Source organism: Salminus brasiliensis, chromosome 3 (assembly GCF_030463535.1).
Source record: "Salminus brasiliensis chromosome 3, fSalBra1.hap2, whole genome shotgun sequence".
Classification (NCBI taxonomy): Eukaryota; Metazoa; Chordata; class Actinopteri; order Characiformes; family Bryconidae; genus Salminus; species Salminus brasiliensis.
In genome coordinates, this window is record NC_132880.1 from 27,259,836 (window position 1) to 27,276,572 (window position 16,737).

At 40.8% G+C, this 16,737-nt stretch overlaps 1 protein-coding gene across 1 annotated transcript; it reads right to left on the reverse strand.

Annotated features, from left to right (window-relative positions):
- Positions 1 to 5,595: 5,595 nt before the first annotated feature.
- Positions 5,596 to 16,021, reverse strand: usf2 (upstream transcription factor 2, c-fos interacting). Its single transcript, XM_072675779.1, has 11 exons — positions 15,568 to 16,021; positions 14,056 to 14,099; positions 13,488 to 13,609; positions 11,401 to 11,520; positions 10,931 to 11,093; positions 10,176 to 10,263; positions 9,826 to 9,870; positions 9,361 to 9,419; positions 8,663 to 8,757; positions 8,348 to 8,476; positions 5,596 to 7,256 (listed from the first exon to the last, which is right to left on the reverse strand). The coding sequence occupies exons 1-11, from the start codon at positions 15,603 to 15,605 to the stop codon at positions 7,167 to 7,169; spliced, it is 993 nt and encodes a 330-aa protein (XP_072531880.1). The 5' UTR covers positions 15,606 to 16,021; the 3' UTR covers positions 5,596 to 7,166.
- Positions 16,022 to 16,737: the final 716 nt, after the last annotated feature.

Below are 16,737 nucleotides of genomic sequence, written 5' to 3' on the forward strand. Positions count from 1 at the left end.
AACTTGAAAATGGTGATTGAGCAGGACTTACAGTGTACAGTGAGTATAACAAGGGTGCAGGACACAACCTGGGGGTACCAGTGTTGATGGTAAGGATGGGATGGGTGAGACCTGCGCAGCTTGTGATCCGGTGACACAGGGATGGTAGAATTCCCAGCTGAGCTTTAGTTAACAAACAGCATTTTAACATAAAAACCCCTCCAAGTGTCCAGGTGAGAGAGTGTTGTATGGAGCAGATGTTTGATGCAATCATCAGTTGGGTTTGGGGTAGTATGCAAACTGTAGTGGGTCCACCCAGCAATTAACAGCAGGTTAAAGATATCTGCAAATACTGGAGAAAGTTCAGCAGAATGCTAAGCTCTCCAGAGATGTGTCCACACTTGTCGGTCCAGAGTGTGGGCTTTTGTAGTCCATTATGATCCACAGCCTCTGCCACAGGGTTCTAGAGCCACTCTGCTGGAACTGTGACTCTAGGTTCTAACAGTAGAGCTCTGTACTCTGTAGCACACAGCCTTGTACTTGTTCATGTTCTTGCTGATGAGCCCTGCATTGTAAGCAGTGATGTGTCATTTTTTTTCCAGCTTCTTGTGGTTTCTGGCTGAAAAATGTCCTGATGGTGGTTTTTGGGACGGCAGGATCCACCACACATCATGCTGAGTGTTCTGCAGGGCAGCCTCTGAACTGGGACTAGCCGTTTCAGCCTCTGTTTGTATTTTGTCATGAGAAAGATGGCAGCATGCTCCGACTTTCCAAATGTGGATGAGGCCGTGCCTAATAACTGTCCTTGAACAGAGTGTAGCAGTGGTCCAGTATCCGGTCAGCAGGGGAGATGATGTGCTGATTAAGGTTTTGGGACTGTGTGCTTGAGGATGGTGCTGTTAAAGTGCCAGACCACAATGAACGCAGTGTCCTGTAGGTGCATCTGAAACTAAGAGTGTGATGTCCATGTTCGCTTGGGGTGGAATATAGACAAGTGCAGAAAATGGTCTAAACAAGCTCCCAAGGAAGTTAGAAAGGATGAAACTTGAGCAGGGCTGGCACTGTTACACCAGTTGTTGTTCACCATCATCTACACTCTGCCTTCCACTCTTGACTTCCCTGACTCCACTGCCCTGTCTATGCTGTAAACTGAGAAGAACGTGCTAGGCAAGGCTGCTCAAGTCCTCAGCTTGTTCCTGGGACCGGCTTGTTTTCCTCTGGGTCGTCGCTTTGAGTTGCGTTTTTTTTTCTGCATCAGGATCTCAGCCAATGATGAAGTGGGAGCGGATTGCAGATTAATAGAAACAAGAGTGTTTCTATCACAGCTAATTAGTTTCTAGCACAAGGCACCAAACCTAGCAACTGCTTTTTGGGCACTGTCAATTTCTTAATTATGCTGTTGGTGTTTAAGCTGCATTCAAATAGATCTCATAACTTTAAACCCAAGCACTAGCTGGGATGTAACTGTGCTATAAAGCTAATGGCAAGGGTTTGAAGCAAGTTGCCTCCGCTAACAAAAAGGAAAGTATGGGTATTGTGTAAGTTTTCCAAAAAAAACTTAAAAGTTAAAATTGATCTGCATTTAAACACACTTAAGTATACAAGAAATAAAGAAGTGCATCTTATTTGTTATTATTATTATTATTACATTTCTATTTTTGGTGGTCTATGATGTGTGCGGTGTGCTACACTGGTAATAATAATAATAATGAGTTACGGGTAGTTTCATTTTACAGTGCAATTACTTTTTTACAGTGCAATGACTTTTGCATTTTACAGCGCAATGACTAGTTTAATGTGTTAAATAAATAAAGAGAGAAAGAAAATTCTCCTTGGGTCTCCTTAATTGAAGTGTGTGTAGAACATTCTGTGCATTCTGTGCATAAGCACCGTGAGTACATACCCGGAAGTTGGAATGCACAGCTGTATGCAATGAATGAAGATACATCCTACCCTGCTCTGCTCCTGCATGGCCACTCTATACTCTGCATCTAGCAGGATTCTGGTTTCCTGGCACAGATCCAACTTCCACATATTTTCACTATGTGGAGTTAAGGTCAGGACTTTGGGAAGGCCATTCCAAGAGCTTAATGTTAGCCCGCTTATCCATTCCACAACTACCTCTGATGTGTGTTTGGGGTCATTGTTCTATTTGATCACCCAGCTGTGTCCAAATTTCAACCGCCCGACTGATAGTATGAAGTTACTTTAGAATTCGGAGGTAGTCCTAATAACATCAGCTAGTGTTTGTGGTGTTGAAGGCATCCCATTGACTCCTCCAAACATATCTCTAATCACTGTGGAAAAACAACTTAATTTTTGTCTTATCTTATCATAGAGTGTTTGTCCTGAAGGTTTTTACTTTGTCCATGTGGTCAGCTACTAACTTTGAGCTTGAAGGTATTGATTAAGGAGCAGGGACTTCTTTCTTGGATGGTAGCTTCTCAGTCCATGGTGATGTAAAAAAAAATAATTTGATTGTAGACAATGACGCTGGGTTCTGGCTTTCAGTCTGGGTTTGGATATCCTACACCTCCCGATAAGTTGTACTTAAATACAGAAATTTGAACTGATGATCTTGAAATCTGCAGTTGTTTTAGAAATGGCTTCAGAAGACATAGTCAACATAAGTCAACATAGTCAATATAAATCTACGCTCATCTTTTTGGACTTTCACAGTGTAGGGTGTGTTGGTGCTTTTAAACAGACCCTTTTTAGCACTGGCTACTAGTAGTCAGTGCATTTCTAAAGATACCTAAATGAAATAGCAGGAACCATCATGTTTCACTGTGTGTATTATTTGTATCCATTATTAAACTACCCACAACCATTTACATTTAAGCCATTTGGCAGACGCTCTTATCTTGAGCGACTTGCAAAAGTGCTTTGACTTTACCCTTAGCTACCCTTAACGACCACTAACGACCAGTACAATAATGCAGTCTGTGTACAATATTAATACAGTAGTTTTATTGGTAGAAACCATGCCACTGCAGATTGCAATGCTGATGTTGGAAGTCTTTCTAGGGGCAGCGGTTAGAGCTCCGGGCTATTGATGACAGAGTTGTGAGCTTGATATCCGGGCTCAGCAAGCTGCCACTGTAAGGCCACTGTCAGGCCCCTGAGCAAGGCCCTTCACCCTCTCCCCTCTCTGCTCCCCAGGCACTGGAGTTGGCTAACCATTGCTCTGGGTGTGTGGGTGTGTTCACTACCACCGATGGGTCAAATGCAGAGGACACATTTCGCTGTACATTGTGCAGTGACAAACACATCCACCTTAAAGAACTGAACTCCATCCACCAGAAAGACCAAAGTCAGATCTGTTTATACAACTAGAATGATGATGAAGCGTTTTAGGAGTCTAATGTACTTTTTCGATGTATTTCTTGGACCTTAGACCTGCTATGCACCAAATATGTGGCTTTTAGAAACACTGATCAAATTTCAAGGTCCTTTTAAAACTATTTAAAACAGTGCAGTGCATTCTGTTTCTAAAACCTTCTCCATATACTGTTGTAGGTCTGCCAAGTCCAACCCAGTCATCTTCTATCTTCTTCAAAATTCTGATACTGGCTTATAAATGCTTAGAAAAGACTGAGAATAAGCATTATCTAACACTATCTGTTAGATAACAGGATTTCTCAACAAAAAAAAACTCCACTTGACAATTCCATAGATCACAGAATACATGATCACTAAGAGATGTTAAATTGCAGTTTAACACATCTGACCCTGGTAATGAAGCCCTTCAGGAATACCTGTGTTTTAGTATTTTAGAGCAAGGTGTGTTGGAACTCCCCTGGGAGACAGATCTTCAAGGACTGAAAACCCCTAGTCTTAAAGGCATACTTCAGCCATACTTCGCAAACCCTGATCTGATTACGTCTCAAAGGTGGGAGTAACATCTGCAAAACTGCAAGTGCTTTGGAATGCATTTTTTGCGGTCTGTACAGAAATGCTGCCAGACTTATGCACATGCACATACTTGCAGAAGTAAGCCAGGTAGTGAACATGGTGAGAAATTAGAAAGCACATTTCTTAAGCTGGTGTGTTCCTTTAATTGCTTTTAAAGAAAGTCCTATTCTAGTCATCAGCTATGAACAGTGTTTTGTGCCCAGCATGTTCTTAATAGGACTGTATGTTTTAGTGCATCTCATAAAAAGTGTAAACAGTATAAATACTGTGTATCTCTCTGTCTAGGTCTGCACAAGCAACCACAATCATGGGGAAGACTGCTGACTTGTCAAGAACACGATCATCAACTTCATCCACAAGGAGGTCTGAAAGAAGAAAAGGTGGTAGGAAAGAGTGCACAAGTAATACAGAAGATCTCAGCAAAAAAGAATCATCAAGAAAAAGTCGACTCGGGAACTTGGACGCAACACACATAGACGTTTCCAGGAAAGGGGCTACAACTGCTGCATTTCTAATGTCAAGCCACTTCTAACCCAAAGATGGCACCAGAAGTGTCTAACCTGGGCTAAGGAGAAAAAGAACTGGACTGTTGCTCAGTGCTCCACAGGTGCATTCAAGGAAATTTTACATTTGGAAATCAAGGTCCTAGAGTCTGCAGGAAGAGCAGATCCATAATCCAAGGTATCTGAAGTCCAGTGTGAAGATGGTTCGGGGTGCCACATCATCTGCTGGTGTTTTATCAAGTCCAAAATCAACACTGCCGTCTACCAGGAGATTTCAGAGCACCATATGCTTCCATCTGCTATCCAGCTGTAAGGAAATGCAGATTTCCTTTTCCAGCACCTGCACACAGTGCCAAAACTAACTACCAAATGGTTTGCTGACCATGATATTACTGTGCTTGGTTGGTCAGCTAAATCTTCGGCCATGAACCCTATAGAAAATCTATGGGGTACTGTCAAGAGGAAGATGAGAAACATCTGACCCAGCAAAACAGATGACCTGAAGCAACTATCAAAGCAACCTGGGCTTCGATAACAATCTCAGCAGTGCCACAAGCTAATAGGCTCCACACAGATGCAGTATAGATCCAAATATTGAATATATAAATGAACATACTAGTCAGAGGTACATTTCTGTATTGTGCATCCTTTTCTGTTTTATGAAATGTTCTAATAATTTAAATACTGAATTTCTAACTTCCAAAGATGTGAAATGCCACTTAACGTGCAATAAATATATAACAAAAATAATAAGGGTTTACCCTTTTGACTGAATGTCTTTACGACATTCTAACATTTGCATTAGAACAGAAATATGGCTTTTTTTTTTTTTACAAATATTTAAAATCATAAAGGCTTGTGATTTTGTTTAGCAAGTGGTTAATGATTAATAATGAAACTTAATAAGCAGGCTTGCTTTGAGTTGCCATCCATTTGAGAGGGCCTTAAGGGAGCCTTCCACAAAAACATACAATCTGATTCCTTATGTTAGGACTTTTGATGGAATCTAGACATTCCACCCCCAAAAAGAGGAAAGATACAGCTACTGGCAGTGAATGAGAGGTCATGTCACTTAGCAGGACTAAACAATTCATCATACACAGACAGAAGAGAACTATATAATCTGGGCGCTGAGCACAAAAAGAAGCATCAATAGGGCCTGACAATGGAAGCTTGTTCAGTTACATTTCCAAGTAACTCAAGGTTTCTGCTAAATTTATTAACTTCTATGATGTTACCATGCCAAAGTAATCTTGCAGTCATTTGTAAGGCAGGTACAGGCAGGAGAGGAGATTATGAGGAATCATGTCTATGCAGTCTGTAGAGTAGCCAACAATTCATGGCCACTGTTTATGTTCTTTAAGTTCGTAAGTAACATAAAAGCCTTCACAGGCCCGCTCAAGACATCTCAAGTCTTTTCACACTATTCCTCCTTTCACTCAAAGAGCTGCACTCCAGGTGATGTTTCAGCGACTTGGTGTATAAACACTCGAAGGAAGACATATTTGGAATAGTGGCAGTAAACAACAGAGAACAATCAAACTAAAAATACAAAAAAAAAAAAAAAAACCTTCTACACTTGGTGAGATTTCACAAGCTCACAAAAACGGTTAAAAACAGACGTTAGTGATGGGAGTTGACAGAGCAGGCACACGTCAACTTCACCACCCCATACAATGTGGCTTCACTCAAGAAAGAGTGTCAAGTGGTGATTTAATGAAAACATACATTATTCCGATCTGTATTTTTGTTTTTTAAATACGGCAGGACTATGAGCTGTATGTGTTAAAATGTGGGGCAACACATGTCTTACTTCCCTGCCTCTCCCAACCCTGAGCTATTTATATATATTTATATCTTTCCTTCATTACACACTGAGCCTATATTAAGCAGGCCTCAACTATCGTTACATCTGCAGCTTTTAAAGGTACTGTTTTTGCCTCCTATATCCTACCCCCACAGAGTACTTAACAGGTATCTGGTTACATCATAACCACGGTCATAAGTCATACTGCAAGCGCATTTGCCCTGATGTAAAACTACCCCTACACCACGACCCTGATCTACTTCATTTTACAATCTCACACATCTCTAAAAACATCTGTCAAACGGACTCGGCCACAGATTTTGTTAAAAAAAAAAAAATGCTCTAATTATTTTTAAAGCATTTTGAAATTGAAAAAGAAAAAAAAAAACTGAGCTTCACAACTAAGGTTTTATATCCTCTGTTGTGTACTTTCATTTTTCTGTATGCTAATAAATAATGCAGACAAAAAGAAATCTCTCCATGCTGAAAACAGCAGTAACATTTACAAGGAAATTACTTAAAGAAAAATAAAGAAAAAAAACCAGAAGGAAAAATAAATCAAACAAGCTTTGAACAAAAATGATCATGAGGCATAGATGAACATTTCAGGTTCATAATTTGAAAACTCAAATTACAACAAAGTCTTATGCAAGCGTGTTTACTTCAGGTAAAGGGGAGCGACTCTGAGACGGATGTTGCGGAGTCCAGAAAAGCTCTTGAAGATGGAAGAGATGATGAGATGAAGAATACGGTGGGTTTTTTTTTTCCTTTTTCGTTTTTAAACAGTGATTATTTTTAAACTATTGTCCAACAGTCTTTTTCAGCAATGTGTGTTAATATCAAACAAGCAATCTCATTCTACCAGGTTACTGAACATCTCAAGTCTGTGATGGAGCGTGAGCATGTGTTTCACTGAGGGATTCTTTCATCACACAGTTCAGAGGGGTGTGTGTGTCCATCAGTCACTGCGAAGGGGTTTCTCCACTGATTTCAAGGCCATGCTGTTGAAGTTGCGCTCTGAGCAGTGCATTGTCATTCTTCAGGTCTTCAATCTGTAGCACAATGACATGCAGGAACATCATACTTCATGACCATATTCATACGTTTTTCATTACAGCAGTCACAGTAACTCGATTAAAATATTTCTACAGACTAGACATGGTTACATATTGTTCAGTTCAACCTTTACTTTAGTCTCAATTACTATTATATTATACTGTAATGTATTCATTATTTTCTTCATGCTCATATCTGACTCTCCTCATATTATGAATCTTTTTGTGATTTTTACTAGTGCTGGGAGATATGACCTCAGTCTTACAATGAATTGAACATTTTACCTCAAATACGATTAAAGGTTGATTACATAAACAGCTCAAGTTTCTCAGTTGGCTCAGCCTTGTTGCTTCTGGGGCAGAGTCATGTGCCTACATTAACATTTTTTAAATGCATATAAAATCTAAATAATCAACAAACCAATTTGTACTACAGTTTTCTCCCTGTTTCTCAGTAGGGTCTGTGCTGGGTGGCTGAAGTCTGCAGATTCTGGGGCAACCTGAGGCAATGGTTAAAAGAGCAAATATAGTTGCTTGGGAGACTCATTTTTGTTGCACCATTTTGAAACCACTAGGAGCAGATGAAATGATCAAAGAGTTATCATTCTTTCTATTTGATTCCATACATAATCTAAGAGGACAAGAATTTTAAATACAGCAAATGAATAAAGACAAACGCTAAACTCTTACATATGGAATTAGGAATCTAAGTATAGAGTTTAAGGCAAGAGCACAATAAAGTGCTTGCACAATGTAAAAATATAAAACTGCTGTCCTTCTCTTCCTCTCCTGCAAATCTGTGTTACCAGCAGAAACAGTGGCAAAAGCACAGTTTGCAGTTTGCTCACTGCATCTTCTAGGAGCAGGTATGTGATCCCCCATATTTCAATCATCAAAAATTCTGCAGTCAAAAGTGCAGTAAGACAACCTTACTTATTAAAATCTGTTGGGACTTGTCATGTAGTGCATACTAGTTTTAAGGCATATATTGCCTTACTATACTTGCACCCCCATGCTATAACTCAGCCATGGGTTTCTCAGTGATGTTTGCATTTAAAGAAGGAAAAAAAAAAAAAAAAAAAGAGTACCTGTTGTCTTAGAAGTTCGTTGTCCACCTGTATTCTCTCCACTTCTTTGAAACTCTCCTGCAGCCTCTGGTTATTCTGCCTGAGTTCTCGAATGTAGTCACATGCTTTAGACAGGATACCTCCTTTACTCTGTGAAAGACAAATTTTGCCTTTTTTTAGACCAAGTGGAAAGAAGAGAAAGTGCAACAAGAAGAATTGCACAACTGCAATTCTGTTCAGCCATGAGGCTAGGAAGATACTTTATCTAAACCTGACTATAGTACAGAGTGTTTCGTGGCAAGGCAAACTCCAGAGCTGGCATTTGTGTGTACATACCGCTCCAGTTTTGGTGTTGTCCATGTTGCAGTCTGGGATGATCTTGGATAGTGTGACTATCCAGTTGTTTATCTTGTCTCTTCTTCGTCTTTCCACTAGATACCAAAAAAACAAAAACAAAAACAAAAAAACAAAAACACAGTTGTTAATATTAAATTCATGAATCAAATCTATGCCATGCGTTGGAATAAGTGTATTGCAGACCAAGCCATGTTAGGAGGTATGCTGTTTTCTAATCTAATCATTTCTGCTATAGTGATCAAGCAAACATTATGGGAATAGTTTTTGTGTTTATTACCAAGCAGCCTGGTGAAGTAGTATTAACCAGGTGCAAAAAGTTTTTAAAAATCTTCACCGCTGAGAACACCTTCCAAAACATGAAGCTAAAGATCTGTTTATGAAAGAATGGAAAACCATAATGAGAGAGGGGCAGTGCAAGCCAGTCAGTATGCTTCAGCAACAACCAACTTGATAATGGATAGCTGGATAGATGTGGGGTTTAGCCCTTCAGCCAAATCGGCTTATACTGTTTAGTAAACTACAGAGTTAGCTAAAAGTGGACAAGGACATTATTGTATTAATGTTATCAAAATGTCTATAACTTGTTGTTACCATTTTATTGCATACTATGCACTTGAAAATGGTTTAAAAAAAGAAGCTGTATCTATTAATAATAAATGTTTACAGAAATAGTTCACCTTCATTATGTTGCGCTCTCCTCCTCTCATCACGTGGCGCTCTCGGGCCATCCACCTTCCTGTTTTAGCAGAGAGAGACAGGAAAATGAAAAGCAGGTGATGTTTAGACATAATACAAAATACCTACCACACAGACACAGAGACACACACAAACTTGTCAGATAAAATTTTCAAACATAAAAGACTAGGCCCAATATGCAGGTCTCACTTCATCAGGGCTTATGTCAAATTCAGAATTACACTCGCTTTTTGAATTGTGATATTTTTATATTCTTAAATATATATTTGTTTTCTATACAAAAAAAATCAACACCAACATCAACCACAGACTACAGCTGAAGGGCTGCTAGCAGCTAGCTTCTGACAAGAGGCTAGCAGGCTAGCACAGTGGCTACAGGAAGAAGGGGTGGCAGCTGTTTTTTGAGGGGGGAAGTAAGGGTGGGGGGTGCAGAAGGTGTTCCTCACCAGTTTGAACTGCCATGCTGAAGCATCTCGTTTTCGCCAAAGTCTCTGGGGACGGTAGGTAAGTGGGACACATTTTGTCTTTCCTGTTTCCTAGTACTCAATTCAACTAGGCAAAATGTCAATCAATAATGCTACATATTTTAATGAATATAATTTTGTAGATGTTAACCATGACCCATCTTAACACACATACACACACTTTAGGCAGTTCTACAAAAAAAAAAAAAAAAAAAAAAACACACTGGTGGATCAAACTATTTATGTGTTTGAGCAGGGAGATGCAAAGGGTTGGTCTGAGACATCCAACCTGCAGGCATAAGAGTGTATTTTAACATATGGCCCATACTCACGTGGAATAAGTGTGAGTGCGGGGGGCAATAGTCCGTGGTGTGCCAGTTTGCAACACGTCTGGAGGACTCATCATCACGTAAAACTGACCTAGGTGCCGATAAAGACAGATATAAACAGTTCTGTTAAACAGTAAATAAACGTTTCAATTTAGGTTGAAATTCTGATTTGATCAGTAAAGTCTGCACCATTTTCACAAGAAAATCTATTCACGAAAATGCTGAAAAATACATGCAAGACAAAAACAGTATTTTAAAAAACTTGTTCACAAAATCTCTTTAGAAATCGTTAGTGGCTTATAGAAAACAAAAAATAAAAATGGGATGTTGATCATCCTTTCGGAAGGGCTGAACAGTGTACTGTGCAGCAAGTAACTTATAAAAGTACATATAAAATGAGGGGTATTATGTACATAAATCTGAATAAAAGAAACATTACACATTTATATAAACAGACTGGTTCTAGAGTAAAGAGCAAAAAAAAAAAAAAGAGCATCTTTGCTCGCTCGCTCGCTTCAAGATTGCACCAATCCTCATGAAAACAAAGTAGTGATTAGAGAACACGATGAGGGGGAGAGGAAATTTCTCCAGTAATACACCCACATAAGGAGACACACATATATATATATATATATATATATATACACACACACACACACACACACACACACACACACACACACACACACACACACACACACACACACACTTAAACTTAAATCCTCTCAATCTCAATTAGTTGGTGTGCGTGAACTGACCTCCAGCTGGCGTAAGGGTGGTATCTGTGGCTGCCTGAACTGAAACAGCGGTAGCTGTACCATCGCTGACAGTAGCTGCTGGGAAATAAGCGAAACGCGTCTCTCCACCCACTGTCTCTCCTGCAGGACTGCCTCCATTACTGAAAGGGTTCTGAATAACAGCCTATAAAGAAGGAAAGAAGGAGCCTATTTACATATTCTTAATTTGCCCCACTGCAAAAGTCCATGTTGCCTAGATAAGGCTTATAAAGAGCATTTTAAAACTGCCTATGAGATGCAAGTTTATCCACATCTCATTTTATAGACTAACTGTTCTGCTCAATAAAGGCAGACCTCACCAGGAGCTTTTACAATGCTTAATTGTAAATGTTGCCTAAAGTCCTAAACTGATTAAGAAATGCTAAAAATAATGAATACATCTGTTTTACTTCATGTTTTACACCAGAACACTAACAGGAATACACTCTTACCTGTGCGACTGCTTGTTGGGCCCCAGCAAAGGCTGCTGTGGACACCACACTGACTGCAGCACCTCCATCTCCAGCTGCCTCCAACTGGTCTTCTGTCACCTGGACGACACGATATGTCACCTGTAATAAAAAAAAATTAGGGGAAAAAAACAACCCAAAAGTTGATTTTCATGAATTCAAGAAAAACATGTATGCATGTACAACAAATTGTAAATGCATATTGAGGTTTGGGACCAATCTTGTTAAATAGGCCTGCTATGCTATGTTCTATTTAGTAAGTACAATAATCTAGATTAAAGGACAGTCATGGTTGGAAGTTTACACTAATTCAATGTCATAGCAATATTGGCTTCCAATTATTTTTTTTTTTTTAACTGTTCATTGTCTAGGCAAGAATAAATGTATAATGTTGAATAAAACATACATACATACATAAAATATACATACAGGTCCACCTACATACAGCACATCAACTATTTGGTTAAAATGTCTTGCACTTCGACCAGGTGCTTTAAGTAGCCCATGCCAAGCTTCTGGCAGAATTTTAATTGAATATTTGACTATTCAAACAATACTGTTTGTTTCCTGGCATGGACCCAAACCACATATTTGAGGTCAGGACTTTGAAAAGGCCACTCTAAAAGCATGTGGTTTAACCTGCTTTGTCCATTTCACAACCAACTTTGATTTGTTTGGGGTTCTTGTTGTGTTGGAACATCAACATGACTGTCAAAGTTTCAGCGATGGGTTTAAGATTATTCTGAGAATTCTGAGTTAGTCAATTTTCATTATTCCATCCATTTTGTGCAATGTACCAGTTCCAAAACAGCTGAAGAGCATGTTGCTACCACCACCATGCTTAAAAGCTGGTTCAGAGTTCTTGGGGTTGAATGCCTCACCTTCAAACATCATTTTCTCATCTCACCATAACATTTCCCTAGAAAGCTTTTTCTTCCTCCATTTGGTCAGCGGCAGTGGCTTCTTTCTGTGGTAGCAGCCTCTCACTCAATGGTAATAGTAAACTTGCTGGACTGTGCACTGTTAAAAGCATATGACCCTTGAGGTCAATTTGAAACTGTGGGGAAACCTCTTAAAGTGCTTTGAGGAACCTACAGGATTTTAAGACTTCCTTAAAGGTTCTTTAAAGCACCTTAAGAGGTTCCTACACAAATCAAAGAACCTCCAAATGTTCCTCAAGGATCTTATACGCTTAACAGTGTAGACAGTGGCACTGGTGCTCCAGCAACTTCCAGGTCAATGCCTGTGCCTTAACGGTTCTTGGGTTGTTCCTGACCATTCAAACAGTTCAAACAGTTTGGGTCATCTTCCGGACAAACATATACCATTGTAATTACATAAAATATTAACTGATTCTTTGTGTAATTAGCAGTTTAGAAATGGCTCCAAGAGATAAGCAAAAAACATTTAGTAACTTTCAGCATCAATGAATTAATCATTCAATGGACGTGTATTTTTGACCCTATGATAACCCCTCCCCACCCTCAATTAAAGCTCGTCTTTTACTAGATGTATGTAGTACACTCATTTAAAGGATATCACTCAAAGCCAATATTGCCATCACATTAATGTCTACGATAAGTGTATGTATACCTCAGATCATCATGCAGATAGCTTCTGAGCCAGTCATCTAACCAGAAGTACAAAGGTGTGGTTCCAGATTTCTCCTCGATAAACAGCCACTGCATTCATTTGTTCAACTACAGCAGCAGCCTACCTCATTTAACTCAGTTGAATGAAGCACTGATGAGCCAAACTATGTATTGTACAAGAACTACAAATTTTGCTTTACTTCCTCGAGAAGAGGTTCAGAAATTATTAAACAAACACATCACTCTTTAGTACATACTGTACCGTGTGTACAGATAGATGCTGCAGAAAGCAGTTTTAAGGCAGAAACAACCAAGCAAATTCATAAAAAGGGAGAATTTTCTAAAAGGGATTTAAGCAGCCAAGAAGATGTCCCCAGAGAGACTTCAAAGGTTTCTAAAAGGCAATGGTTTCGGATGACCCCTTCCTGACCCCGTGAACCCTGCTCCATCCCCCCCAACATTAAAAGCCGTGCTGACCTGGCCTCCACTGTTTTCTGTGCGGAACTGGTACTGGACATTGTGGTCAGTAGCAAACACTGCAGCTTGCTGGGCATTCGCTATGGTAACTGCCGTCTGCTCCTCCGTCCCCACTCCCTCTCCTAAAGAGCGCGCACACGCACGCACGCACACACACACACACACACACACACACACACACACCATTTTAAAAAGAACATATCTTAACATCTTAAGATATGTTAAGATAACATCTTAACAATTCTCCAAAACGATGCATTAAAAACATGTGTGATACAGAAAGGTGGACTGCAGCATTATCACACACACAACCTCCATTCTTCTTGGGACGCTACCTCATCTCACATTTTTCCGAATCATATTTTTTCAATGTTTGCATGTGTAAATATGTGCAGTGTGTGAAATTAGGTGTGTGTGTGTATGGGGGGGGGTAAATAATTGCTTCCACCCAACTTGCTGTCTTCCTAAATCATGTGTGTATATCTGCGTATCCATATATTTACAGCATTTACAGTTCCCGCCAAATAAATGTTGGTGAGGCATCGGGACTCAGCAAATTTAAATTTACCTTCCTGCAGCTGAACAACCTCCTCAGTTTCCTGTTTCTCGTGACTGAAACAGAAGAAGAAAGAGAAATATTACACCAACATTAGCAAAGAAAGACCACCATTAGAGCTGGGAAATGTGACAGCATGCCTAGATTTCAGGACTATGGTATTGCATTCCGTGATCAGGTAATTCAGCACTTCTACATCTGCTTCCTTATTGTTAAACCGGCTTCATCACAAAAAAAGCATGTCAAAGGTTAATGCACTAATAGTAGGTATTTGGATTAGACAACACGATATTAAAAACACTGTAGACTGGCATTTGTTATTGTTTACCCCTTTGTAAGAGACGTAGCTCCACGTGAGCACCACAGCTGACAACTTTAGCTAGCTAGCCCAGTTCTGGTATCTGGAAACACTGCAATTTTCTTATTATTAATTATTTATATAGCAAAAATACCTTAAATATAATCTGAATATATTTCTGGATAATAATTTTACCCCTCCACGACTGGCTCTGAGAGGTCTGTCACGAACAGTGTACTATAGCTAACTCACTGGCACGGTGTCTGCATGTGTGGATGTTGCTAGCAGCGCTACTCCTACTCCTGAAAGTCCAGCACTTCGATCAGCAGAGAAAAGGGGAATATCCGCCGATCTTTACTGCTCTGTGGGATGTTTTACATTCAGCTTAATAACCTGCTGGCAGATTTTTACGCAAAATAGTCGTTGTGTTTTCTCTCCCTCTCCGTATCGATAAACAGTCAACGCCCCCCCACCGTACACAAACGGTCGACCCGAGCCGAACTGACGTTAAGGGAGTTAGTAGCTAGCTAGCGCTACTTATTTAGATAGCTAGCTAACGACACACGAGAAATAAATGATCATTTACTGAAGAGGTTTTAATTCGCTTCCTAAACACGGAAAGATAAGTTAATAAAACTAGTGCTATAACTTTACCGCGCGTTACAGAGCCCTATCAAGTGATATACACGGACTTAGCTAGATAAAGGTTAGCTAGCCAGTTAGCTAGCTTCAGGATTCGCACAGGGGATTCATCCCGCTCCCGTTAAACGCCTCACTTTGCTGGTTTAAAAGTGCACATCTGACCACAGCAACCACAAAACACTACAACCTGGACTCCCACCGTGCACCAGAAGCATCCCACATGTACCCAGCAGTAAGACCCGCTGAGAGGAGTCCGTTTGCGGGGTATAAAACACGAACAATGCCGACCGGAAAATGCAGCTAGCAGTAAAGAGTGTCCTGCCCGAGCAGGGAGAGCTAAAATCAACACGGACGCGGGGAGCTGAGCGGAGAGCCGCCGCGCTGAAAACAGGGCCCTGCTCAGAACGGCCAGTCCGTTTAACCGAGGCGCCAAACAAAGTTGCCAAGAGTTGGAAAGAATGAACTTGTAAAGTGTGTGTGTGTGTATGTGTGAGAATCCCGGCCAAGTGCCCCTGCTAAAGAAGATGGTGTCCCAGGCCCGGGAGCCATTAACGAGAGAGGAGCCGAGCAAAACGAGCTCTCACCTCGTCGGCGCGTCCAGGCTCTGTTCGAGCATATCCATGAAGGTAAGCGATTTAAAACGTGATATTCAGCGACACTGAAATACGGAGATGGAAGTGCTGATCACGGGGACAAACACGCGGGTCATGTGAGAAAGACAGTCCAGGACACGTGAGGCGCAGGCTGGGCGAGGAGTTAAAATGGAGACCGCTGTAGAGACGGAGGTCGCTCGCTCCTCTCCTCCGCGCTCTGCTTTGTCGCTGTGCGAGCGGCGCTGCTGCCGAATTACTCCCTTCGCCGAGGACTGCGAGTCAAGCCCGGCAGCCCTTTTCTCCTTTCTTGCGCTTAAAATGTCGAGCTGGTGCCGTGTAGGTGCCGATTGCTACGTTGTTCATAAGCTACAGGAGCGTCCGTGATTTTCTAGCTCTGGATTCTTTGTTTATTTCGACGTCGCCTTTTTCGAAACACTTTCGTTGGACGTATCCATCCGCAAGCCTGAGCCGAGCAGCCTGTTCTCGGTCGATGCCGTTGATAAGATCTGGAGTGGAGTGTGATTGAGCTCTCCGTGTGTTTGTGGCGTGTGTAGGTTTTTGACATTACAATTTCATTAAACTGTGCTGGAACTCATATGACTGGCATTTTCTTCCTTCCCCCTCGTGTTTGTTTTGCTGATCATTTGTATCGGATCGGAAGACTGGAGAAAGGTAGTGCTAGCTAGCGCCAGTCTATATAGCTAGCGCTAGCTACTACTTCTGTAGGGTCTTACTGTAGGGCAACGGGGGGCTGATCTGTGTCAAATAATCTTGCAATCACAAATAAAAATGGGGATTGTTTTTTTTTATGGAGCACACCTCCACAAGGCTTCGGGATTACAAAAAATAATGATGAGGTAGTTGTTTCCTCAGGTGACCGCAGAGATCCAATCCGGGTTTTCAGTCAGACCACATGACACGGACATGACTGCCAGCCTGTATGGCTTCTGCACTGCAGTCAGGAACCCAATGTAGGATCTATGACTTGGCATTGGACGAAGAGTTACTAAGTAGTTGGGTAACGACGATCGCGGTAAAATATTTAAACATTAAATGTTAGAAGAATAAACTCTATAAATATATAGACAAGAAGTTCCCAAGGTGGGAATCTGGCGTCAGTACCCTGGAGCTCATACGGTTAAGAAGGGGGTCGATGTACGG

Excerpts from the sequence above, each read along its gene's own strand:
- usf2 (XM_072675779.1), bottom strand. The coding sequence starts at position 15,605 with ATGGATATGCTCGAACAGAGCCTGGACGCGCCGACGAG. Across the intron at positions 14,100-15,567 it reads AGCCTGGACGCGCCGACGAG|TCACGAGAAACAGGAAACTG; the intron begins GTGAGAGCTCGT and ends CTTCTGTTTCAG. Across the intron at positions 13,610-14,055 it reads GGTTGTTCAGCTGCAGGAAG|GAGAGGGAGTGGGGACGGAG; the intron begins GTAAATTTAAAT and ends CGCGCTCTTTAG.